Source organism: Oryctolagus cuniculus, chromosome 20, assembly GCF_051225735.1.
Source record: "Oryctolagus cuniculus isolate XC-2025 breed Fujian yellow rabbit chromosome 20, ASM5122573v1, whole genome shotgun sequence".
NCBI lineage: Eukaryota > Metazoa > Chordata > Mammalia > Lagomorpha > Leporidae > Oryctolagus > Oryctolagus cuniculus.
In genome coordinates, this window is record NC_142886.1 from 14893125 (window position 1) to 14920828 (window position 27704).

Consider the following 27704-nt stretch of genomic DNA (forward strand, 5'->3'; position numbering starts at 1 on the left):
TTAGGAGACCATTCTGGTGCTGCCACTTACGGTTCTCAGTTACTAAATCATTCAACCTTTGCTTTTCCGCCTCAGTTTTCTCAGAAAATGGCCTATTAACACTACTAGAAAGGCTGCTTTGAGGATTATATGAAACTACATATAAAGCTAGTAGTACATAAACTGGCATACAGTAAGACCCAACAACTGTTACTATTATTAGTTTCAGTGCTATTACAGGGCAAACTAACTTACCGACTTGGTGTCTTACTAAATAAAATAATTCATAGACTTTGCTAACCCTTCCTGTTGTCTTTATATTTTTGGTTGATAATGAACCTGAACTTGCTATTAAGGATTCCAGACAACTATGTTGGTGCTTGGCAGGGTCCCACCTGCTCGGTGAGTCTGCACCAGGAGCAGCAGCTGTCTGGTTTTCAGCTTGCACTCAGGCAGTGAGGTGACAGAAAGCCCCTCAGAGGAAGATCGTTCTCCCCACCTCTACAAAAAACCAGCAGGCTAGCTTTGCATCAACGAGGCCTGTATATACCAAGAACGTGTCTTGTGTTTTCTTCAGCTGTAATTCTTTTCACTCCCAAAGCATTCTTACTCTCCCACGTTTCAAACCTGAACAAGTTAATGCATTAAACGTACTCATCAATTTTTTTGTTCCAGAATGTGACCCTTCCACTCAAGGCACTTAGTTTGGTCAGTATCTTCTGTTGAAGACTTGGCTCTTCTGTGATAGTTTCACAATTCTTTGATTTCTCAAGCTCACTTAACTTATTATTAATGGATCTATCAGTGTGCACTTTGGAAGATCCCTTGAGTTCGGCTAGTTCCCGTTCCAACTGTCGAAAACAAGGTACCAGAAAGCAAAAGCAAAATAAAACATGATAAAGGCAAACTTTGAGTTCGGATATTATTTTTGAGTGAGAGCTATTTAAAAATTAGTTATTTTATTTTTCCTAATACATTTTTAAGTTACACATAACAATTGTACATATTATGGGGTACCATGTGATGTTATGATACATGATACATTGTGTAATGTCCCACAAGGCTAATCATATCTGTGTCTTCAAACATTTATCATATCTTTGTGGTGAAAACATTCAAAATCCTTTCTTCTAAGTTTCTTCTAAAAATATAATAGTATGGGGTGAGTGGATTCAATTCTCAGCTCTGGCTCCTGACTCCAGCTTCCTGCTGACGCAACACTGAGAGGTAGCAGTAATGGCTCAGGTGTTTAGGTTCCTGTCACCCATGTAGGAGACATGGAGAGCCTTCCAGTGTCTGACTTTTTGGCTCTCTGGGTATTTGTGGAGTGAATCAGGAGACAGGAGTGCACTCACTCATTCTCTTTCTCTCTCTCCCCTTCTCAAATTAAATTGTATATATATAGCACATTACAATTACCTGTAGTTATCCTACTGTCCAAAACACACTACAACTTCTTACTCCTATCTAACTAAAACTTCATAAACCCATTGAATTCCTTTTCCAATTCTTCCTGACACCCTACTCTCACCAGCCTCTGGTAGCCACCAACCTGCTCTCAACTTCTATGAGATCAACTTTCTCAGACTCCACATACGAGTGAGATCATGTGGTACTTGGATCTCTGCCTGGCTATTTCACTTGGCATAATGACCTCCAGTTCCATCCACAATGTCGCAAATGACAAGATCCCATCCTTGTTACAGCAGAATAGCATTCCATTGTGTATACACCACATTTTCTTTATCTGTTCATCAGCTGGTGGACACTTAGGTTATTTCAATTCCTTGACTATTATCAACAGTGCTCCAATAAACATGGGGGTTCAGATGTCTGACATACTTCATTTCCCTTGGCTACATACACAGAAGTGAAGTTGCTGGATCAAATGGTAATTCTAATAAATAATAAATGTAAGTTAACAAAGAAGAAATCTAGATAATTAACATAACAAACTTCACAAGTGTATGAGAAAAATCATATTTTCAACCTTTGGCCAAGTTCAGTCAGCCAGTTTCTTTTGAACAAGGGAGGGCCTTAAATACTTCAAACATGGAAGTCTCAATTGAAAATTAGAAAAGCAAAGAAATAGATTTTGAAATATCATTGATGAGCTTGTTTCTATTAAAGCCACAGTAATTAGAAAAAGTGCTTGTTTTGGTAATAAATATTTAAATTTCAAATAGTGTGATGGGGAGGGGGGCTGGCGCTGTGGTATAGTGGGTAAAGCCGCTGCCTACGGTGCCAGCATCCTTTATGGGAGCTGGTTCAAGTCCCAGCTGTTGTTCCACTTCTGATCCAGCTCTCTGCTATGGCCTGGGAAAGCAGTAGAAGATGGCCCAGGTCCTTGGGCCCATGCACCCATGTGGGAGACCTGGAAGAAGCTCCTGGCTCCTGATCAGTGTATCTCCAGCCGTTGTGGCCAATTGTGGAGTAAACCAATGGATGGAAGACCTCTCTCTCTCTGCCTCTCCTCTCTCTGTAACTCTGACTTTCAAATAAATAAATAAGTAAATCTTTTTTTTTAAAAAATGTTATTTTTAACATGCTGACTTTTCATTTTCAATGTTTTTTTCAACTACTTTGGTGTTCTTGGAAAAAATTACCCATAAAAATATAAATATAGGGTACACATTTTTTCTTCTGCCTCAGTCCCCTACAAAACTCAAAACAACAATGGTCTTTATTTCAGATTTTGTTTTTTTTGCTCATAATGTACTTTTGCATTATTTTGGATATTAGAAAACATTTCATTAAATATTCTTTATCTTAATTACCAAGATATGGGGCACTCTTTCAGATTTTGGGCCCACTGTGAGAGGCTGACCTGCATAACTTTAATCCCAGTCTTGAGTATTTCAAGACAAACTGTAATGTACAAGGAGAAGCACATAAATAGATATTAATTATCTGTACTCTCTCTCCATAATAGTTAAGTGCAGCTGTTGTGAAACAAATTAAACATTTATAAAATGTCTGTAGTTTTTATAATCTATTGCTATTATTTTTCACACTTGCATACATACATTTATACATTAAAATGGCAGAAATAAAATGATTTCCATATACTGGTCTCTTATGATTTTTATTCAAATAAGTAATTTAAAGTTTGGTAATGTTTTACTTTAGAACTACCTTTATTATTATAATAATTAAAGCCTGCTCATTCAGGAAAAAATACTGCATGTATTAAAAACGTTCAATATATTTGAAAGCCTTGCTTTTTATGGTATATACTATTCTATCTTAAGAATGGATAATTCTTCTCTTGTTAAACATTTATGTACTTTTCAATACTTTGTTGCTATTAACAGTGCAGTGATGAATATAAGCAAACACGTGCATATATAAAACAGAGCACTAGAAGTAGATTGACTGGGTTCAAGGCTGGGACTATTCTTGGGATGTTCACACCTCACCGAAGTCATGCTCCATCAGTGGGGTGCAATGTGCCACACCCACCTTCACCACACTGAGGTCTGTCAGGTGCTAGCTTTTGACAGTCTTACAGGTGAAAACAGCTTCTTATTTTAACATTTGGAAATGAATAATCAGATTGAACTCTTCTTTCTGATGCTTATTCTCATTCTTCATTTGTTCCATAAAACCCTAGTTTCTTATTTTCCTCACTTTCTATTTGGATATTTATTTTTATTGTGTTTTATTCACAGGCATTTTTCATAAAAGTTTTCTTAGTTTTATTTTTTAATAGGCAGAGTGAGAAACACCTGCTTTTAAACACTGCTTTTAAACCAAGGCTATTGACCTGTTGTCCATCATATTTGTTGAAAATTCCTCCAGATAATCATTGGTTTTTACATTTATTAATGATGCTTTTGAGTACAAAAGCATTTTATTATGGTGACGGCCAGTAAATCAACATTCATTCCTTGTGCTTGCTAGTATTTCTTTTACTTGGCAGGCTGGGATTGGTAAAATATATTCATCTACATATTTATTCTTAAATTTTTCATGTTTTTACTTTTACATGTAATCTTTTTTCTCCCCACTATATTTACTCAGTAAAACATAAACTAAAGATCCAACTCTCCTATTCCCTAATAGTTTGACTGTTTTTCTAACATCATTTGTTGAATAATTCATTATTTCCTCATACTTTAAACAATACACTAAATTTTGTTTGTACAAGGTTCTGTCTTAAGACAAATAATCCTTAATGTTTCAGGGTCTACTGTTTAAAAAGAAAATCCAATTTATTCTAAATTAAAAGTCATACATAATGTAATACTAATGAATACCTTGATTTGAAGTTTCCACCTTATTGTATACCTTAATGGTATCAGTAATGGGATATTTTGCACTTAAAACAAAAAAATGAATTTTGAGCACAGCCTGCTGGTGTCTAATAAAAATGCAGCTGAAATAAATGGAAAAGATCTCAAGCTCTCTGAATTACATGGAAATTCATGGTTTTTCAAAAATTTCACAATCACATTATACATTTTTTGAGTTACAGATTTCTGGGGACTGAGTACAGATTAGTACAACCCAGAACCAAAAAATGTGGGGTCAAACTTGACTTGAAATTTAGTATTAATTACACAAACACACATACACACACACACACACAGGGATATCTATCTATCTAAACTTTAAAAGATTTTGCAATCTAGCCACTTTCTTAAGACATAATCACTGAGACTTTATATTATTTAATCTTACATTTTTTTCCACAAAGCTGAATAACTTTATCCGTTCTTCTGGCAACTTTTGTAGTTTACATTTTCTATCATTTAGTTTCTCAAGATCTTCATTAAGACGCCTCTGAATAGTTTTTATGCGCATATTATAATACATTACTTTTTTCATTGCTGTGGTCTGAAAGAAAGGAACAAAACAGAAAATTAGCTAAACAAATTATTGCTGAATTATTAGTGAATGTTGTGCACAACCGTGTGAAAGTTTTGTGTGCTCAGGTACTAGAAATGATAGCAGTGAAGTGACAATGCCTACACAGAGCTCTATACTTATACCAGAAAATTCCAAAGACTGTTTTTTTGTGGACAATACTGAAGTGTGAGGCAGAGTCACATTTTTTCCAGGCTGAGAACATAAAGGCTACAGGTAGATTTCATAAAGCATTATCAGTTAGTTCATTAAGCAATAGTACTAAGGCAAATATGTGACACATTATTCCTGTTTGATTAACTCAGAGAAAAATAAAGAAATTAACAAGAATTAATTGCAAATACCATATTACTCTTCACTTTTTTTAAAAGCATTGCTGGGGCCGGTGCTCTGGCATAGCGGGTAAAGCCACAGCCTGCAGTGCTGTTATCCCATATGGGTGCCAGTTCCAGACCTGGCTGTTCCACTTCCGATCCAGCTCTCTGCCATGGCCTGGGAAGGCAGTGAAAGATGGCCCAAGTCCTTGGACCCCTGCACCTGCCTGGGAGACCCAGAAGAAGCTCCTGGCTCCTGACTTCAGATAGATGCATCTCTGGCCATTGCAGCCAATTGGGGAGTGAACCAGTGGATAGAAGACCTCTCTCTCTCTCTCTGCCTCTCTTTCTCTGTGTAAGTCTGACTTTCAAATAAATAAATACATCTTTAAAAAATTTTTTAAAGTATTGCTAAGAAATAAGATTGTGTTTTCTTTTCAAATCTAGTTTTAAGCAAACTGGTTTTAGACTGACAAAAGTACTCAATTGTCAATCTAATTAAATTATCTTGAATTCCTTAACACTAATGGATCACCATCCAGTTGTTAATAAGTTTATTGTGATAAACTGGTTTAGATCCATCATTAAGAGATATATCAGCTAAATGGTGTTTAAGAGTTATATTAGTCAAAAAGAACTGAGAAGATAAATCAAGTAAGCTATCAAAATGTGACCCAGTTTTAACTGAATATGAAATAATGGACGCACTTCTCTCTTTTAAAAAATGTTTTAAATTTAATAACATATTTATTTTTTATTTGAAAGGAAAGGGACAGAGAGAAGAGAAAGAAAGGGGATGGGGGAGAGAGATCTTCTTCCTCTGGTTCACTCCCCAAATCCCACAAGAGCTAGGGCTAGGCCAGACCAAAGCCAGGAGCCTGGAACACAATCCAGATCTTCTACACAGGTGTCAGGACCCAAGTACTTGAGTCATTACCTGTGTGGCCTCCCAAGGTGCTTAACAGCAGGAAGCTGGAATCCAAACCAGAGCTGGTACTCAGTCTCATGTACCCTGTCTGATATGGGCTGTAGGCTTCCAAAGCAGCAGCTTAAATCACTACCTTAAATCACTTGGAAGGTCTGCAAAGCTTTAGATACGCATTTTCTAGAGCTGTGAGCTCTTTTTCAATATGATGTATTTAGTGCAAACCATCAGAATCCCATCAGAATACTTTGGCATAAAAAACAGAGTAGTACCTCCCACACACTGGGAGCTAGGAGCTGGGAGCTGGGGGCTGCAAACTCAACCCAGGCCTCCCACGGAAGCGGAATGGAGTCAACCAAGCCATTACCTGCTGCCTCCCAGGGAGTCCACCAGCAGGAAGCTGAAATTGGGAACAAGGCTGGGACTTAAACAGAGGCATTCCAACATGGGGACTGTGCAACCCAAGCAGCGAATTCACTGCTGTGCCAAATACCCACCCTGCTATTATATTTTATTTGGAATTGTTGGAGAAGACATTAGTCCCTGGCCTTCCAATCACTCCAAACATGTGCTAACAGACGAGAATGCTAGCCCTTTGCTCTGTATTGCAAGACAGTTATTGAGCATGGAAAAAAAGATAATCTTAGCCTTTTGGGAAAATTAATGAAAGAATGGTATTCGAGAATAAATCTTCAGGCTAGCAAGAAAAGCTAAATAAGATATGTGAAAAGGGGTGAGTGCTGTGGCATAGAAGGCTAAGCCTCCGCCTGTGGTGCTGGCATCCCATAGGGGCACGGGTTCATGTCCTGGTTGCTCCTCTTCCAATCCAGCTCTCTGCTGAGGCATGGAAAAGCAGTGGAAGATCGCCCAAGTGCTTGGGCCCTTGTATCTACATGGGAGACCCAGAAGAAGCTCCTGGCTCCTGGCTTTGGATCAGCCCAGTTCTGGCAATTGGGGCCATTTGGGGGAGTGAACCAGATCTTTCTGTCTCTCCCTTTGTCTGTATCTCTACCTTTCAAGTAAGTAAATAAAATCTTTTAAGAAAAAAAGAGATATTTGAAAAAGACATTTCCTGTCTACATTGAGATGATGGATGACCCACAAGAAAAAGATGAGTGGGCTTTGTGTGGGAGCATCCACGTATTTGGCACATTCTAGATATTGAAAAACTATTTATTTGATGAACAAATAAAGCAAAGGGGACAGACACTGGGCTGAATGCAGGGTTAGAAATATAATATAGAAAGACTATTAATAAGCAGGGAGAATTCTTACGAACTCCTTGTAAAAATAATAGACCCATTGGTGGCACTTCAAAGTGACCAGGAGGTTCACTGTCTGTGGCAACCCAGACTGTCTTCAAGACTTCACAGATGCCACCATGGGAGTATGCAGAGATCCACTTACACTTCCAGGAATCCCAAGCCTGCTTTAATTAGATTAAAATTCATCTAACCTTTACTACCATCAGTCAAGGATTTTTGTAATTTTGATACATAATATTCTAAATAATAGGTGGCTACCTGCTACATGTCTTGTTTTATTTAACCTGTAATTATAAATGTATATATAGGCCGGCCCTGCAGCTCACTAGGCTAATCCTCTGCCTGTGGTGCCGGCACCCTAAGTTCTAGTCCCAGTTGGGGCGCCGGTTCTGTCCCGGTTGCTCCTCTTCCAGTCCAGCTCTCTGCTGTGGCCTGGGAAGGCAGTGGAGGATCGCCCAAGGTCTTGGGCCCTGCACCCGCATGGGAGACCAGGAGGAAGCACCTGGCTCCTGGCTTCGGATAGGCGCAGCTCGCCGGCTGTAGCAGCCATTTGTGGGGTGAACCAACGGAAGGAAAATCTTTCTCTCTGTCTCTCTCTCTCTCTCTCTCTCACTGTCTAACTCTGCCTGGTAGAATAGTCCAATTATGTTTCAAATTGATGATAATTTTTCAAATTTCCTTCTCTTAGTTTTGTAGATTGCAATGTTTTTCTATCACTGTACTTTCCAGTGCTATCATCAAAATTGATACTCTAGTAGTAATGTACTATTTGTATACTTTCATGTGCAATATCCAGCCCACTTGGGCAAAAGTAGAATTGGTAACAAAAACTGACCTGATAATCCTACCTAGCAGGCCTCTCTGTAAACACAGCCAGAAAGAAGTGAATTAGGCAAACTTAAGGCACAGGTGCCTGATGAGGGATGCACTTACATCTGCCAGTTCCTTGATCTGCTTTGCCGATACATCAAGGGTGTCCAGTCTCTGAAGGAAAGGCAAGTGAAACAATACGTGTGTGGAATAATTATACAGCAGACAGACTGGGTTGGTTTTATACTGAGGATCATTCAGACATAAATCCTTTAAGCAAGGCAGCCTGGCTAAGTTAGTAAGATCCTAAAAAAACCAGAAATCTTCAATTAATTAATTGCGGCTGTTATTTCTAGAGGAGGCATTTGAACAGATCACCCATAATCTAATATAATGAATTCTAATTACATGCTTAAACACATTGAAATGATTAAGGTGGCTAAAATGTCTATCTCTAGTGGAAAATGGGCTAAACTCTGAGGAAGAGATCAACAATAATGAAACAGCAGACTCCACAACTCTACATTTTAACCACTACTAGTCTATGCTTATCATGGAGTTGGTCCTCTGTATATAAAGTCAAACTAAAAATGAACCACAATGAAGAAGGAGATGGGAAAGAGAGAAGGAGGTGGGATGGGAGCTGCAGGGGGAAGGGTGGGTATGGGGGAAAGAACCACTGTATTCCTGAAGTTTTATCTATGAAAAAATTCATTCATTGAATAAAAACATATGAATGTACTTACCCAAGTGATTAGAGAAATGGCAACATATTATAAAATAAATTATTGCTTAAAAGTAAAAACAAAACACGTGTTCCAGCAGGTACCTTGCAGCCAGCACGTGAGCGTGTTTGTTAGGATGATATTGCCACCCCGCACAGCCACGATTGCTGGCGATCTCTCCCAGGTCTCCACAGGTCTCTGCTCCCTTCACCCCATTTCCTACATTTGCCACCAGAATATGTCACAAACATCATGGAATTCCTGACTTTCACTGTCTTTATCTGCTTTTCCTTTTTTTTTTTTTTTTTTTAAATCATGAATGCCCTTTGTACCTGTTGCAGTCAACTGGAGGTTTCTCCTGAGAAGCCCATTTTTGCCACAACCTATGCAGCGGGAGGAGTTACCAATGCCCTTCCAGACAGCGTTTTCCTGTAACATCTTTTATCCTGGTCTATGCTGTTCTTGACTTTTCCCCTGGCCCTTGCTGAACTCCTCAGTCTTGCCTCTTCCTGGCTGGACACTAACATTTTATGGTTCAGTCACTCTGAACTATCTGAAATTCAGAAACATGCCAGACCTTGTTTTGTCTTGGGCTTCCCTCATGCTGCTCCCTTTCAGTACACTGAATGTCATCCTAATTCCACCTTTATGGTGTCAGCGCCCAATGGGGAGACTTGTTTCCTCTTCAGAGGCTGAGGCACACGCTCCTCCATTAAGCTCATAGCCACTGGGCTTACCTCTGCTGTGGAATTTATCATCCTCTACTGACAACTGCTTATGCACCCAAAAGCCTGTAAGCCAGGGGTTTATATGGGCTTTGGCATCAGTCTACAGACCAAGAATGGTATTCACATTTTTAATGTGTGAGAAAAAAAAGAGAACAATATGTGATGGAGGCCATTTGCAGTACACAGAGCCTAAAACCTTTTACAGAAAAAGCTTGCCAAGCCCTGAGATAAACTGCTTGAAAGCAGGGATTCTGTCTGTATTCACAACACTCACCAATGTACTTCCAAACTTTCATGGGAAAAACTGAATTCAAAGAAGTTTATTTTTGTGCAACCCCAATTCATGTCTTGTATGTTAGCTTAAGCCTCTTCCCTTCAAGGATGTCTTGTCCTGACCTCTCAAACAAGGCCAAGCTACCCTTTATCTGGGTCTCCCCCAGGGATGGCAGGATCCCAAACACTTGGGCCATCTTCCGCTGCCTTTCCCAGGCCATTAGCAGGGAGCTGGATAGGAAGTGGAGCAGCTTCGGCAGAACTGGCGTCCACAGGGGATGTTGGCATTTCAGGTGTAGGCTTACCCCACTGTGCTACAATGCCAATCCCTGCTCTACCAATTTAAACAACTACCAACATCATTTAAATGACCACCTCACCCTAGTCTTGCTAGCATAGAGTACTATGTTTATAAAAATGTTGATTATTGGGGCTGGCGCTATGGTGCAGCAGATTAAAGCCCTGGCTTGAAGCACTGGCATCCTATATGGGCACCTGTGTCTACCTCTCTCTGTAACTCTTCCAAATAAATCTTTAAAAAATACTGATTATTCAAGATCAGTTAAAGGTTGTATCATGCTTTAATTAGCATTTTATTCTGAGATTGAAAATTATTGAATTTACTAGTCATATGTTCAGTTCTACAAATTATCTATCCATGTATCCTTTATTTTACTAGGTATCTTAAGTTATTTGTTTCTAATGGATTTAAAAAAGTTCTTTTAACAGTAAGAATACTAATCCTTAGCCTACTGTATGATGTACTTCAGAAAGTCTGGGTGGGGGTAGCGTTTGACCAAGTGGGTGGGATATTGCATTCCTTACCAGAATGCCTGGGTTTGAGTTCTGGATTAATGCTGCCTTAGCTCCCTGCTAACATGCACCCTACGAGGCAGCAGGAGTGGTTCAAGTAACTGGGTCCTTGTCACCCAGTTCATATTGAGCTCTTGGCCACTGGCTTCCGCCTGGCCCAGCCTTGGCCACTGTGTACGTTTGAGAAGTAAACCAGTGAATGGGAGTTTCTCTGTGTCTGCTGTCTCTCAGTATTGACAAATAATTCTTTTAAAATTCATGGGAAATAGATCAAAAGACAAGTTTATTCTTTGTAAAAAATTTTTTCCATTTTACATGAAATTCACTTGTAGTTTTTTCACAATGTACATTTTGAGTGAACTTTTTGTAGATCCCTCATATACATGGATTTCAAAAAATTTGCACCAAAATAAACTTTTTCTAATTCAATTTTCTACACACTTTTTGAAACAGCCTCATAGTCTCTGCAATTACGGTTTTCCAGGTGTTTTGTTGCCTTTAAATTATATGATGTGTTTCACAGATCAAAGGTTAAAATTTTCTTGTGTTTAGACAGGAGGAATTGGTGTATTTTAAGCTGGCTTATGTAGGGGGAGAATGACAAATACACACATATACACACATGCTCACATGCACACACACCCTGCTATCTTTCCATCTCATTGGCTGCCCACTACCACTCTTTCAGTGTCTCTAGTTTCAATCACAGTTTATTTTCCAAGTGTTTCATCTGAACCCTTACCTGATGGTCTCAGAGTCGGGAGTCAGTCTGCCAAGACCCTAAGTGCCTCCCTCCCACCGCTTTTCAGTATGCCAAGAATGAAAGGCATGGCTGCACCTCACCCATTTCCTAGCCCTGTATTTACAGGGAGCAACCTTGTGGGGCAAGCGACATCCCTACCCTCTGCCCCTCTATAGAAAGGAGGCTTGCTTCTCAAGCAGTAGATTTCCCAAGTTCAGTGCTCCTTAGTTGTGATGTGATACAAACCCCTGGTACCCATTCGGGCCATCACTCACCCCGAAGGACACAGGCATTAGGGAAACTGAAACAAACATCATGCTCATGTTGCTTTCCAAGGCATGAGACATAAAATCCTCCATCTCTGACCCAGGAGACTTGTTTCTTCTGCCAGCACCCATGGCATTACAACAGGTTAGCTTGTTCACTAAGCACCTGCCTCTAGTCTCTCAATATTCAGTAAAGAGCCCAGTAAGAGCCTATGGTTGATCCAGGAAGGAGACTTGCTTGTCGAGGTGCTTGCCAGTTCAGCTCATCATACTGCCAACCACATAAGAGATTAACAGGTAAGTCTCACAACTCTGACCCTTGAGACATGGCCTGGCATTAGCCTATTGGCTTACGTGACGAAACAGAGCGGGTATTCCAGTCCTCCTCGTCCCTGACCTCTCCATCTAATCTGACTATGTACTATCTGGCTGAAAGTTCTCTGACCCTCCAGTGCAGAGGTGGGGAATCTTTTATTCACCAAGGACCACTTGGGCATTCAGAATATCACTTGTGGGCCATACAAAAATTATCAACTTAAAAATTAGCCTGCTACAGATTTATTGAGTTTCAAGTCCCACCTGAAGTTGCCTTTGTAGAGCCAGACCAAATGAGTTCGTGGGACTTGTCTGGCCCACAGGCCGGATGTTCCCCACCCTGCTTTAGTGGAATTAGGATTCAACTTCTTTCAGAGCTCTTTATCCATCTTCTACTGACTTAAGTTTCTATTAGTCCTCTTTATAAATATAAGCATTTATCCAAGAACACAGATCCATTCAATCGCTCCAACTGTTTACCAAATCTTCACTGGATAGGCCCACTAGCATGCTAACCTCAACATATCCAGGAACAAATATATTCTTTTCCTTCTCAAAGTAGTGACTTTTTCTGATTTATATATTTCTTGATTTTTCTAGGAACTGGAATTACATATTCATTCTGCTACTCTCGTTCTTCACATTCTGCTGGCCGCCAAATCCTACAATCATAATGACTTTCTTCTTCTTTCTTTGCTGTCAACACCTTAATTCAGATTCTCATAAGCTCTCATTTAGATTATTCCTGTCATCTCTCAACTGAGTTTCCTGCTTCCAGCTGTTCCAAGCTAATAAACACTAGATCAAGATTATAATCCCCAAGGATCATCTATGATCATACTACTTCTTATCAGAACAGTACATAGTCAAAGTCCAATTGATCTTTCTAATCTTAACTTCCAATGTTCTCATGTAGTTCATCCTCCAGTCAAATGACAATCCTGATACTGTAACACACGCCTTGATTTCTTTCTTCCATACTTCTGTTCATATTGTTCTCTCTCCCTCAGAATGCCCAGCTCCGGTGCACAGAAGATCCTCCTACGCGCCTGTTAAAATTGTGTTGGGGTGGACGGTCAGCCTAGCGATTGGAACACCTGCATCCCATTTTGGTGTACCCAGGTTTAGGATACCTTCCTCTGGTTTCTGACTTCAGCTGGCTCAAGACACTGGGTTCCTGCCACCCAGAGGAGATCAGGATTGAGTTTCTGGTTCCTGGCCCCTGTCACTATGGGCATTAGGGAGTAAGCCAATGGATGATGGGAGTCTTTTCTCTGTGCCAGTTTCTCAATAAATAAAAAGTTTTAAAGTAGAATAAATAAAATTCTTTGACACTTCAAAGCTTATATCAACTATTTCCTCTCCACTTTGATTAATAAACTACAACTTCATATGAATTTCTTTTTCAGGTATGTGTTATATCTTATCCTACAGCTTCTTGGCGTCTTCTATTTTTCTCTTAGTAAAAGAAGTTTAATAATAGTCAATTCAAAATTTTTCCTATGGTAAATTTTCTCCATGTTTCTTCAATATTTTTCTGAAGGACGTGTTTGAATATGCACCTTCAATCTCACATTGTCAGAATTAAGAATGCCGCATGTTTTAATCCACGTTACATGCAATAAACATCAAGTCCTTTTTTTTGGCTGTTTCTTTTCCATTCATGTTTTTGACAAATGTTTACTGGGATTTACTGTATGTCTAACGCTGTTTGAAGCACTGTGGATATGGCAGTGAACAAAATGGGCAAAACTCCTGTACACAAGGAGCTTGTGTGCTAGTGAAAGATGTGCCAAGAAGAAAAAAATCAGACAGCAACAGCATGAGAGGGAGTGCTGCAGGTTGGGAAGGGCTCTTGCCATTTTACCTAAATTGGCAGGAAAGGTGTCACTAGGAATGTCACATTTGAACAAATATTCGAAAGAAAATAGAGAACGAGCCATGCTGGCATGTGGGGGAAGAATGTTCCAGCAAGAGCAAAGACCCTAAGGTGAGAATGTCTGGGTATATTCAGGGAATAGTGAAGAGACCAGTGCATCTGGAATAGAAAAAATCAGTAGGAGAGTGACAGAAGCTGTGGTCAGAGAGACAGTGTCTAGGGAGAAGGAAGACTAGATTACCCAGTTTTTCAGGCCATCATAAGAGAAGGCTTTCAGTCTCAAAGATGAGAAGCCAACGGCGGGTTTTGAGCAGAAAAATGATGATATGAAATATTTTTAAAAGGCTCCGTCAGGCTGCTGGATAGACAACAGACTGAGAATAGCCAAAGGATAAATGCAGGGAGAATTTTCTGGTTCAACACTACAGCGAGAGATGACACTGTCTTGAAGCAGGTTGGAAATGACTGGGGTACTAAGAAAAAGTCAGACTCTAGTATATTAAGAAGGTGGAGTCAACAGAATGTGTTGACAGACTGGATTTGAAATTGAAGGAATAGTACTAAAAATGACTTTAAGGATTCTGGCTTAAATTACTGGAAAAAGAAAATGCCATTGAGAGAGGTGATAAAGGCAGGAAGGAGGTTTGGTGAGGGGGAATCAGTTTGAGTTAAAACAGATGTCTATAATTCTAAGGAGTTGTCAGGGAAAATAGAGTTACCAATTTGACCAGTAGATAGAAGCTATTTAAAGTCATAAGGACATCATAAGGTTATTTAGAGAATGAACGCAGACAGAAATTAGAAAAGATCACAGAATTGACCAGGGGCAGTCCATTGCTTAGGTGCTAGGAGAGGATAAAAAGTCAGACACTGGGAGATATAGCCAGGAAGACTGAAAGGAAGTGAAGAGAAAATAGCATCCTATGAGCCAAGTAAATAGGTATTTGTTTGGCTTTAAGAGCGTCATATCATTAAAGCCAATTTAGTCAGTGCACCTTCCCATTTCCTAGAGTCTCAAGTACCCCAAAATAATTAAATTAGTCCTTATAAGGGGCTATTAGTCACTTTTTAAATAATATGAATCAAAATGCAGGTTAACAAATAAAAATGAATTATTCCACTTAAACATACCTTGAAATAACATATTTGATTGCCAGAGAGGTTTAATCTTTCCAGGTGGTCATTGGGGTCAAGACATTTGCCTTCAATTAAAAAAAAAGATAAAATAAATTAAAATTAACTTTTTTATTCACATCGTGTCATTCTTTACATATAAATAAGACTAGTAGGAGATTGTGTTAACGGGTAATATTGTTACATCTGATAATCAGAATCTTAGAAATGCTATGGAAAGACATCATATAAAAGTTTAAAAGAAAGATAAGCATTTTTATACTGATGGGAAACTACTGTAGCATTATCTCAGATTGCAAAAGAAACTTTACATACCTATTCTGCTTATTAGATTCCCAGCAAGGTTAAGATCATTTAAATTCTTCAAAGTTTGTAAGCCCTAAAAATTTGGACAACAAATAACTGAGAAAAAATATCATTGAAATCCATATTTATAAATCGTATCTGATCAATCTGGTTAGTTCTCAGGTGCTCTGAGTACTGGGCGTTGTGTGCTGTGTAAGCACAGAGGGACAGAGGTGCCTCAACCAAGCCGTCTTTGTTTCTCTACACCAGAACCCAGGGAGATTTACTGGAGGAGGGAGCAAGGAAAGGAGTAGAGAGGAGAGAGAAGGAAAAAAAAAAACCTCAGAGAGTGTATTTAAAATGCTATGCAAGTTACATAACTTCTCTAAACTTTGTATTTCATCTTCAAAGAAGAAATGGCAATACTGTGTCTCTTGGGTTTGTGAAGAGTAAAGCAAATATTTGTATATGAAGCCCTCTATACATCAATAAATACTTGTTATTGTAACAATAATTATACTGGTAAAGAATATTTTGGCCCTTAACCATACTGGACACTATGACCTAAATGCCATAGTAGTAACTTGCTTCCTACACAAATCACTGAAATTATCTTACTTCAATATTTTTAATTATATTGTGGTTCAGCCAAAGAACTTCCAATCTGATTAATTTCTCTAAATTTTCTATTTTGGAAATTTTATTATAATATAAATACAACTTTTCCAATTTGCTACATTTTTGAAGACCTCCAATTTTCTGTAAAAAAAAAAAAAGGAGATTGAATAATGTTAGTTTATGTTTTACCTTTAATCCTTCTAATTAAGTCAATTTAAGTACATTTGCATTTGATTATCATATTTTACTACAAAATCAACATCCAAAAAATTGAGCTAAAATGTTGATAATAAAATAAAATGTAATCTTGCCACATAAATAAAACTATTTTCAATTTTGTGTGCTTCCTTTAACTACCTCTATACATATTTTTATATGGTTGCAATCACAATGTGAATTTTTTTTTTACTGAGATCAACCTAAAATGTTTTAATCATCTTTATAGTTATAGTATCTGATAATTTAAAAATCTTTTCTTATGTTTACAATAATTTTCTTTAACAATACCCTATGTGACATATTTGACATATTTTCAAATGGTTTGCTATTAAAAATAATACTGCAACAAGTAGCTACATACATATAAGCTGTTTTCTACTGTTGAATTAATTCTATAGGCTAAAATCTTAGAATAGGATTTTTGAGTCAAAATGTATAAATATTTCTGTGGCTCTTGATTTATTTTACAGTATTGCTTTTTTTTTTTTAAAGATTTATTTATTTACTTGAGAGCCAGAGTTACACACAGAGAGAAGGAGAGGCACAGAGAAAGAGACAGAGAGACAGAAAGGTCTTCCAGCTGCTGGTTCACTCCCCAGTTTGCGGCAATGACCGGAGCTGCACTGATCTGAAGCCAGGAGCCAGGAGCTTCTTTCAGGTCTCCCACATGGGTGCAGGGGCCCAAGCATTTGGGCCACCTTCTACTGCTTTCCCAGGCCATAGCAGGGAGCTGGATCAAAGTGGAGCAGCTGGGACTTGAACTGGTGCCCATATGGGATGCCGGCACTGCAGGTGGCAGCTTTACCCACTACGCCACAGCACCGGCCCCACAATATTGCTTTTCAAAATAGATGTTATAACTTAAATATGACTAGTGGTATCTAAGTGAAGCAGTTTTTCTGCTAACCAAACTATGATTTGATAAGTAAAAAGTAGACTGTGTGTATATTTTGATTCCTTTGGTACATTTTTTCCTTTGTACAAGTCAACTTTTATTTTTTACCTATTTGCCTATTTTGACCCATGCATATATTTCAATGAATTACTTTTCAGGAAAAAAAATACTCCATGTAAGGCTGTATGTTTAAACTTACCTCTATGTAGCACTCAGCAATCCAAAGTTCTTTAAGATGAAAACAAGTCTCTAATCCTGAGATTTCTTTTATATCTTGGGCAACAATTGTAAGACTTGTTAAATCAGGAAATAATGATAATCCAACTATACGGGGATACCCTGAGAAAAACATCTCCAGTTTTGAAGTATCTGATCCTTCTTTTCCAACCACCTCATAAGATAAACCATTGCACAAACACTGTTTTAGAAGAAAGAAATTGGGTTACCCATTTTAAATAATGAAAACTGACTTCTGTCAATAGATAAAATAAAGTATCAATTGCATTGCTGCCATGGTGAACTTCCACAAGAGAGAAATTTGTACCAGATATATGATTTTTCTCTGACTCTAAAAGTTACGGGGCAGAAGAAATCACTAGATTACCCTCCCAGCTCCATAAAGGAGAATAAAAATATTCCACTCAATATCCTTGCAAATGTTGTTGAAAAGAAAATTCGGTTTTGACTCACCAGCTCTTTAATTATTTCTTCTTGGTTTAGGCTTTCACTTTCAATCATCTTCCATTAAAAATGATGGTCATAATAATACGTCTGTTAAGGAAAATGAAAAATTGAAAGAAATAGTAGTCACAGCATTCCAGGTGGAAAGGGACCTTGAAGTTACTGAGGTTGAACGACTCACTGATGGCTCCAAATCTTCATGGCATATTTTCAAGTGTCTGTCTGCACCCCAAGACATTTTATTCCATTTTTCACCAAAATATATATCTTCTTAAAAGTTATTTATTTATTTATTTATTTGCGAGAGGGAGAGGAATACAGAAAGCAGACAGAAACAAAGACAGATATCTACAAAGAGAGCTCCCACCTACTGGTTCATTTCCAAAATGCCTGCAGTGGCCATGGCTGGACTGAGTGAAGCCAGGAGTCAGGACAGAAATGCAATCCAGGTCTCCTATATGGGTGGCAGGAGCCCAATCACTTGAGCCATCACCACCTTTCCCACCCAGTGTCTGCACTGACAGGAAGCTGGAATCAGGAGACGGAGCTGGGACTGGAATCCAGGATCTCTGATGGGGGATGCATGTGTCCTAACCAGAAGCCTAAGAGCTGGGCCAAACACCCACCCCTCAACTTATCTTTTAATTCAATTTTCCCACTAACTTGTTGCAGGACCCTTATGCTATCTAAAAAATATAGAAGCTCTTTTTTAAAAAGAAGATTTACTTATCTCTTTATTTGAAAGGCAGAGTAACAGAGACAGAGGGTCCATTGAATGTTTCATTTTCCGAATGGCTGCAAAAGCCAGGTCTGGGCCAAGCCAAAGCAGGAAGTCAGGAACTCCATCCAGGTCTCCCACATGGGCACCGGGGCCCAAGCACTAGGGCCATCTTCTGCTGCTTTCCAGGTGCATTAGCAAGAAGCTGAATCCCAAGCAGAGCAGCCAGCACTCAAATCTGATATGGAATGCCAGTGTCACAGGAGGCAGCTTAACACACTGCAAAACAACCCCAGCTGTTTTTAACATGCGACAAAATAAAGAAAGATGCAGGAAAACACTCCCTACAGAAATGCTATGTACATGTATGTATATGTATATGCATGTATATGATTATGTAAGGAGAAAATACGAAAATATAACTACTAAGTTGTTCATAAAAGTTACTGTGGATGCAGAAGAAAGCTGATATAGTTAAAATAGAAATGAAAAGTTGGATGAGGACAGATCTAGGCAAAAAACTGAAAAGGAAAAAAAACCCGACAGTTTTTCAAAAAGCATGTGTGATATTGTATTGTAAAATTGCATCACCATATATTTATGTATGCTACTTTTTTTTGAAGGTAGAGTTAGACAGTGAGAGAGAGAGACAGAGAGAAAGGTCTTCCTTCCGTTGGCTTACCCCACAAATGGCCGCTACGGCCAGTGCGCTGTGCTGATCCTAAGCCAGGAACCAGGTGCTTCTCCTGGTCTCCCATGCGGGTGCAGGGGCCCAAGCACTTGGGCCATCCTCCACTGCACTCCCGGGCCACAGCAGAGAGCTGGACTGGAAGAGGAGCAACCAGACAGAACCGCTGCCCCAACTGGGACTAGAACCCAGAGTACCAGTGCCGCAGGTGGAGGGTTAGCCTAGTGAGCCACAGCGCCGGCCTATGTATGTTACATTTGACACTGTTTCCAGTTGGGTCTAAACAGTGCTTCTCTGAACACTGTTTAATGCTGGACCTAGCTGCATTTCTCCATTGGATTTACACATAGGAGTGGAATGAGAAAACGACAACTACTATAATGTAAAATTCTCACAATCACAGGAGAGCAGGAGATACATATGTACAATGAGTACATTACATATGATTCCATTCAAGAAAAACCTGATAAAAACCCTAATCTATGGTATTAGAAGCCAGGCTAGCTGTTACCCTTCAGGAGTGAGTAACTAGGAGGCAGCAAAAGATGGCCTTCAAAGGGCTGAAAAGACACATATTTTGTGCTGGTTAAAGGGATGCGTTCACTCTAAGAAAATAAAATTAGATATCTAAGAGATGTGTGATTTTTATGTGTATGTGTATGTATATACATCAATAAAATTCTACTTAAGTTTTTTCTTCAAAAGCACTTATATATTCATTTTTATTCAATTGTCTAAGATTATGGACATATGAGGATAAATGCATAAAGTGAAAAATCTTTTTCCTAAAGATTTTATTTTATTTGTTTGAAAGGCAGAGTTACAGAATTAGAGGCAGAGACACAGAAAGAGAGAGAGATCTTCCTCCACTGGTTCACTCCCCAAATGGCCACAATGGCCAGGACTGGGCTAGACTGAAGCCAGGAGCCAGGAGCTTCTTCTGGGCCTCCCATGTGGGTGCAGGGGCCCAAACATCTGGGCCGTCTTCCACTGTTTTTCTCAGGTGCATTAGCAGGGAGCTGGATCAGAAGTGGAGCAGACAGGACACAAACCATTGCCCATATGGGATGCCAGTGTCTCAAGAGGCTTTACTCCCTATGCCACAGTGCCGGCCCCCAATAAGAGAAAAAGATGCTGACTTTGGTCACATTCCACTGGAATGATAAAAAAATTTATGAAAATAAGAAATGTGTAGAGATACTAGAATAAGAGCACAGACTGCAAGAAATATCCAGACAGGTCTTTTTAAAATGACACTGATGAGGATGGACATTGTAGTGTAGATGGAATAGGCTCTTGCGATGCCCGCATCTCATTTCGGGGTGCCTGGGACACAGTTGCACCTCTGTGTCTGAATTTGCTAAAGTTCACTCTGGGAGGCAACAGATGATGGCTCATTTATTGGGGTCCCTGCCACCTACATGGGTGCACCTGACTTTGGTCTGGCTCAGACCCAACTGTTGTGGACATTTAGGGAGTGGAACCAGTGGGTAGAAGCGCACTCTCTCTTTCTCGCTCTGTGTGTGTGTGTTTCAAATAAATAAAAATGAACAATTAATTTTAAAAATGACACTGATGGTATCAGATTGTGAGAACAGCCCATCAGTACAAACTAGATAAAAGTTCAAGATACCAGAGAAAAACTCACAACAATCCTCAAAGTCAGGGCAGCAGATGTTGGGGAAAGGGTGGCCATGGGCCATCCATAAGGAATCAAATGGAAGTTCTCTGGGATCTGCAGCAGAGTACCGCACACGTCTGTATCTGTGCGACGTTTCGTAAATGGGCACATGACCCCACCACAATCAGGGCTCAGCAGAGGGCTTGATGGGGGAATTTATCCCACCTTTACCCTTTTACCTTCCACCATGTGACAACCCTCACCAGACAACAGATTCCAGGATCTTTATCTTGGACTTCTCCAGCCTCCAGAACTGTTAGAACTAAATTTCTAGTGTTTCTAAAATTCCCAGGCTCATGTTCTGTCACTGCGGCACAAAGCAGACTAACACAGTCAGCAGGAGGGGAGGAACCCAGCTAACACCACAAAGACAAACACAGCCGGGCAATGATCTTAATACACTGGGCTCTGCTCATTCACCCACGTTCATTGCTGTACGTATGGAGGCCTCATACGTACCAGCCAGAGAACGAGAGCAGTGGGGAGAAAGAGAAGGCCTCTCTGACACAGTAGAATTTGGGCAAAGAATGAAGGCAATGAGAGAGTGTGAGCCGTTGAGGGAATCTGGGGAAGTGTAACCCCAGTGGAAAAGAACACCAAAGGCAAAACCACGAGGTGCAAGTGTGTTTGGCACACTGTTTAGAGAACAGTAAGGGAACTGTGTGAATGGAGCGCATCAGGGGAAACAGACACGGGAGGGTAGGAGGTCAGAGAGTCCCGGGGACAAATCACAGGCTCTCTTGTAGGCTCCTGTGCGGAGTCTGGATTTCGGTGAGCGAGAGGGAAAGCTGCATGAGGATTTGAGTGAAAGAACACCAGGAGCTGTGTTAAGTACTGAGAAAGGACCACTTTAGCTGCCCTACTGAAACCAGACTGTAGGGTCCAGCGCACAAGCAAGGAAACTGGCGGAGGGGCATGATGGCGCAGGGCAGCAGCAGCGCAGGCGGTCAAAGCGGTTAAGATGACGGGCCTGTGCCGAAGGAAGGGCTACTCGTCCTTCTCTGCCTCCCTACGGCAAGTCCATCTCTGCTCCATCCTCGGGAGACTCAGAGAGAGGACAGCAGAGGCAGCAGCAGTGCAGCAGGCAAGGGAGCAACCTGCAATAACGGGGACGCCATCAAAAGTCCGCACACAGGAGGTACCTCAAAGTTCATGGACAAAGGAATTGAAAGATAATATATTTTTAAGAATTTATTTGCCAGGTAGAGTTATAGACAGTGAGAAAGAGACAGAGAGAAAAGTCTTCCTTCCATTGGTTCACCCCCCGAAATGGCCGCTGTGGCTGGCGCTGTGCTGATCCGAAGCCAGGAGCCAGGTGCTTCTCCTGGTCTCCCATGGGGTGCAGGGCCCAAGCACTTGGGCCATCCTCCACTGCCCTCCAGGGCCACAGCAGAGAGCTGGACTGGAAGAGGAACAGCTGGGACTAGAACCTGGCACCCATATGGGATGCCAGTGCCTCAGACGGAGGATTAACCAAGTGAGCCACGGCACCGGCCCCTAAAAGATAATATTATTTTGGTGCAAAAAAAGTTAAATCCATGTATATAAGCAGTCTTCATAAAATTCATGGAAATGTACACTATGAAAAACACAAGTATGGACCTCAAGTGTTATTTTGTACTGAAATAATGTTAGCTTTTAATTCTAATTTCCAAAAATTTTTAGAGTATACTTGTCGATGCAGGCCACAGCCTTCCCTTCTTAGGTTTACTCAGATGCTATACCAAATAAAAGAGGTCTTGTAGCCTCTCCACTCATGCAAAGAGAAGCCCCTACATCTTGGTTTGATGTCAGTGCGCACCACAAGAAAACCCGGCTACCCACCACCATGCAAGGGGCAAAGGTTGCCCTTGTACCTCCAAGGTTACCAAATGGTGATCCAAGATATCTATGTCCAAGATATCTATTGCAGAAGGAATAAACTCTTGCTTTTGCTATGTATTGCTTGATCACATGCACTTGTGCCTCTTTTTTGACTTTCTAATCTGCTCCCCTTAGCTCTATCTATTCTTGTATCTGCGTCAGCCTATTTTAATTACTATGAGTTGTATTGTAAATGCCCCCAGAGTATTTCTGGGGGAATTTTCCTGGCTATTCTTTCATATTTATTTTTCCCAATAAGATTTATGGTTATTTTGTATTTTGTTTTAGAACGCTGAGTTAGGGTTTGGGTTGAGATTGCATTATGAAGATTAATTGAGAGAAAACTTTTATCTTCACAGCACTGAGGCCACTGCAGGACAAAGGCAGAGCTGTCCACTCAATCAAGGATGCTACTTTTTCTTGGTAGAGCAGGATGAGTATTTAGGATATCAAGTTTATCTTTTACTTATATTCTCCTCATCAATCCCCTTATTTAGAAAAAAATCTTGTTAGAATTCAATAGTTAATGATCAAAAACCCAAACCCTACACTTTGTGTTCATACATCTGAATTACAAGGAGCCTGGACTTCGCCGGTACTGACAAACCTCCTACTCTTTCTCCAGTTACAAAGGACTCCAGCCTCCAAGATCAAGCTTCCGATTCCCTCCAGAGGCACCTGCCCTGCTGGCCAGCTCATACACTCACTCCTGTACTCTGCGAAAGTGCCTTGCAGACTCTGCTCCGCTAGGGGGCCTTGGGTTGTTCTAGCTGCCCCAGGGAAACAGGAGCTACTAGGAGTTTCTGTAGCTGTCACCCTTCAAAGCACACATCCTGGACTGAGCTAATCACCTCTTCTCCGTCTTGGACTGCTGCTGGAAATTTTTGTATAAGCAGTAGGGCGCTGAAGTCACTGTGAACGGATGGATTCTAATGTCAGCCGGATCTTCATCAATGTTTTGTATACTCCTCACCAACTTCCTTTTTTGGAGAGCAGGATGAGAGACACAGATCTGGGACACTTGACAAAATGGCTTCTCTGAACTTTCCCTACTGCTCTCAAGGTCTTTCTCTCAAGAGACAATCTTGTCTCCGCCTTCACAGAAAACACTGATGCAATGAGATGGACGTCCCTCCCTTCTCTCCCCCACCAAAGACACACTTCTATCTCTTCTCACTCCTCTCCACCCCTTCTCACTATTCTTCCACGGTACAAAACACACCTTTCTTCCCGTGTACTGATCCTGTTCTTCCCGTGTCTTTCAGAAAACCACTCTAACAAGTTTTGCTCTCGCTCACTTACCCCACCTTTCCTTCTCTGGGCTCTCCTCTCCCTCTGCACATGAGCGCCAGGGCTTTCCTGCCTCAGAAAAGGGCCTCCTATCCTGCTTGCTTCTGCACGTCGCTGTTCTTACAGACCTTCCCAGAAACGCTCCTTGACAGTCGTCAGCAACACTTCCTCCTCACCTCCACTCAGTCCACAACCCTCTGCCATCTGACTGAGGCCACCCAAGTCCCTGTAGCTTTTTTTTTTTTTAATAAGGTCAACAAACCCCCCTGAAGGCCAGAGACATCAGACATGTTTCAGCTGCCCACCCTGACGTGGCGTGGGGCAATGCAGATGCCTCTCCCCCTCTAACTTTTTTCTCTGGCTTCACTTTCTTTCCTTATCCTCTCTTGTTATCTCAAATCCGCTTTTCAACCCGGTTGTTTCCTCCTGGGTAAAAATTTACCCTTCTTTTTCTTCCCCCTTTGATGAGCAGCAAATCCAACTGCCCGCATGGAGAGCTCCCGCTGGCATCTCAGATTTCCCAACTGAACTGAAGGCTGTTCGTCCTAACGGAGGCTTTCCTTGATAAAGGACTACCTGAGTCAGACTCCAAGACACCCTCAATTTTTACTCTCTCTTTATCCAGGTTCACCCACTCATTAAATCTCTCTGCTCATACCTCTTAAATGTCTATCACATATATATCTTTTCAACTTCTCCATTCCTCTTCCCTGTGCCTTACTTCAGGCCCTCACCACGTGCCCTTAACTGGACGCCGTGGCTGTTGTCTGGCTTCCCTCCATCCACCCTCCACACTGCCCTGCCAGCCGTCTTCCTGAGAGGGCCATCTGCCAACGCTGCCCCGCGTGGAAGGCATTCCCGTCACCAGGCTGCCTGCCGCCTGCTTCTTCAGCTCCTAATCAACACCCCCTCTTCAGAGCACCCCGGCTCTGGCACAGCCGCAGTCTCTGAAGTGGCCTCGATGTTTCTGTACCTTCCCTTATTCTGCTTGTCTTCCCTAGAACGTCCTTGTCCCTGGACTAGCTGGCACGCTCCATACATCCTCAAAGACCAAGGTTCTTCTGTGTGAAGACTCTAGTTCTTCCCGGTAGTGCGATAGGCATTCTCTTCACCTGCACACTGTATTGTGATACTTGCCAGTCTCTCCTCCCTACCAGGCATCATGCTCAATTGAGGGCAGGAACTATTAACCTGTCACAGTGCCTGGCACATTCCAGGCGGTTCCTAAACTTGCTGAATGGCTTGAATTCATCACGGCAAGATTCCCATATGGCCTAACTATCTGCCCGACGTGACCACTCAGAATACAACAATGAGAGTAGACGGGTCCACAGGTGTGACTGCCATGGTGGGGGTGGGGGGCTGGTATAGGCAGGCCGCTTGCTCGGAATCTATCAGTCGCCACTGACAGTCCAAACGTCCTTCCCACCGCATCAGGTCTGGACAGCGCGCTTGGTTCTCCCAGCCCAGCGTCTTAACGGCTGGCTGTGATGGCTCCAGAGGTGCCTGCGGGTCAGAGTTTTGCTCCGGTCGCCTGAGGCCTCAACGAAGCCCAGTCATCGCCTCTCGTTCTTCTCCTCATCTCCGCGGCACCGTGACGGAGTTCCCTGGACTTAACGATGCTGCCCTTGCATTTTCCTCCTGGTGCCCTCCTCCCGGAGGGAGGAGCTGGGAGCAATGGCCCTGTGGCCCCGCCTACAGGTGACTTTCGTCTGAGCGCCACCAGGCTCCTCACACTCACCTTCTTCCAGAGGGAGGATGAGTTCCGGGGTGATCCAAGACAGGGCACAGTCCGCTCTGCCCTCCCAGGCCCTGTCTTGCAGCGGACGCGACCCCTCTCCGGCCCCGGCCCGCCGCGTACGCACGGCTCGCCGCGGTTGCCTAGGAAACCCGCCCTCCGCATCTGGCCGCGTGCGGTAGGGGACGCGGGGCGGGGCAAGGAGTGGCCGCCCCGCGTCTGCATCACGTGCCGGCACGCTCCAGCCAATCAGCACAGGCACAGGAGTCCACCCGGAAGACCCCGCTGGTGCTCCTGGGAAACGTTGAGAGCGTCCATAGCGCAGGTGCTTTGGAACCTCCGCGGGCCTCGCCGGCTGTCGTGGCGTGGCGGGAGGACGCGACCAGAAGCAACAGGTTGTGGGCCAGATGGAGGGCACCTCGTCGTGGCTTCTTCCAGTCCTCGCTTCTCGCCTTGAAAATCTTTGACTCTCGGGGGGCCTGAAGCTCCGAGCCTCCCTGGGCTTGAACCCCCTCAAAGGTGTGACAATGTGATGTCACAAGGCGGCCCGACGGCCCGGGGGGAGCCTGGACGCTCCGACCCGAGGCCAGCAGCCGCCAAATTCCAGGCACGTGGCCGGCCTCCGCCCGGAGCCGCCGAGCACAGGGACCCGCCGAGCACAGGGACCCGCCGAGCACAGGGACCCGCGGGCCCTCCAGCGGGCGTCGGCCCTCTCGGGGTCTTGTTGTCGAATAGTATTCTAGAATGTTCTAGAAGGGGAAAATGACAAAAAGGGGAAGGGGGAGACTTTCTAGAGTGGGTGAGGGGCTGAGAGGTGAGCGGGGTTAGTAGAAGACAAGCCAGGGTGGGCCGCGCGGGACACGGCTATGTGTCCCGCGGAGATGAGCTGCAAATTTTTGAAGGCTCGGTGTGAGGAAAACCGTTAAGTGGATGATTTTTGTGTTAACCGCGTGTTGAAATAACGTTTTTGGTAGGTTGGGGTAAATCAAATGTATGGAAATGGTGGTTTCTGCTTGGACAAACCGCAGTTAGAGAAGTGTGTGACGCGTTGGGCTTCACTTGCGGGGCGCTGCTCTGTGTGTGACGGTTCGGCCGGTTTGTGTAGAATATTTACGACACAGCACCGGGCGCTGAGTGCCATCGCCGGATGACCACCTCGTTTAATAGATAATCGTGGTAAAACGCTTGCTTAAGAAACTTAGGTCAGATTTTTAGGAAATTTTCCGATAACCTGACTTTCAGTTCCGCGCATTTAATTAACTGTATTGTCTCCTGTAGAATCAGGTGAACTAATTTTCCCTCTGTTTTTGATTTCACCGATATTTCTACTTGTTGTTAATACACTAATTAAAATACGTGTGGCTTTGCGAGTTTGATTTAGTGCCAAAAAATTGGATTCATATTTTTACTTTTATCCTCTCTGAAAATGTGGTTGAACAAGATGATCTATCTTTAGGGATATTTTCTTAGAAATTAAAGACTAATTAAAAATTAACAGTCTAGACTTCTAAACTGTTAGGTAAAGAAGTTGCTTCAGAGAGCAAGTTGGAGACTCAAGATGCAGCTGTTTTTGATGAAAGGCTAGAAACGATCAGATTATGATGTTAGAAATCTGTTCTGATCTTCCTGTGTAGTGAAGACTGGAGAGAGCTAGCACAGTTTTCTTTATGGTACATAAGCAATGTTAAATGATTTGTTTTTAACATTTGAAAGGCAGAGTGACAGTGGGAGGCTTCCATCTGCTCCTTGACTCCCCAGATACTCACAACAGCTGGGGTTGAGCCAGGCGAGAGCCAGGAACTCCACTGGGGTCAACCACACAAGTGGTAGGGGCCCAAGGACTTGAGCCATCTGCTGCCTCCCGGAGTGGAGTGCCCATTAGTGGGAAGCTGGATTGGGAGTGGAGGCAGAACTTGATCACAAGCACCCCCATCTCAGATGTGGGCGTCCCAGCAGCAGCTTGACCCACGGTGCCACACTGACCACTCCCT

The 27704-nt window shown here is 42.1% G+C and overlaps 1 protein-coding gene across 1 annotated transcript in view; it reads right to left on the reverse strand.

The window, feature by feature from the left end:
- LRRC9 (leucine rich repeat containing 9) overlaps positions 1–25856 on the reverse strand; it is a 112558-nt gene extending 86702 nt beyond the window's left edge. The window contains exons 1-9 of the mRNA XM_002719518.6: positions 25717–25856; positions 17745–17825; positions 17254–17472; positions 15941–16081; positions 15353–15416; positions 15035–15105; positions 8286–8468; positions 4663–4818; positions 634–830 (exon numbers count right to left, since the gene is read on the reverse strand). Coding sequence (XP_002719564.4) covers positions 634–830; positions 4663–4818; positions 8286–8468; positions 15035–15105; positions 15353–15416; positions 15941–16081; positions 17254–17472; positions 17745–17792 — 1079 coding nt within the window. The 5' untranslated portion in view covers positions 17793–17825; positions 25717–25856. The remainder of the gene's footprint in view (positions 1–633; positions 831–4662; positions 4819–8285; positions 8469–15034; positions 15106–15352; positions 15417–15940; positions 16082–17253; positions 17473–17744; positions 17826–25716) is intronic.
- Between the last annotated feature and the right edge of the window lie 1848 nt (positions 25857–27704).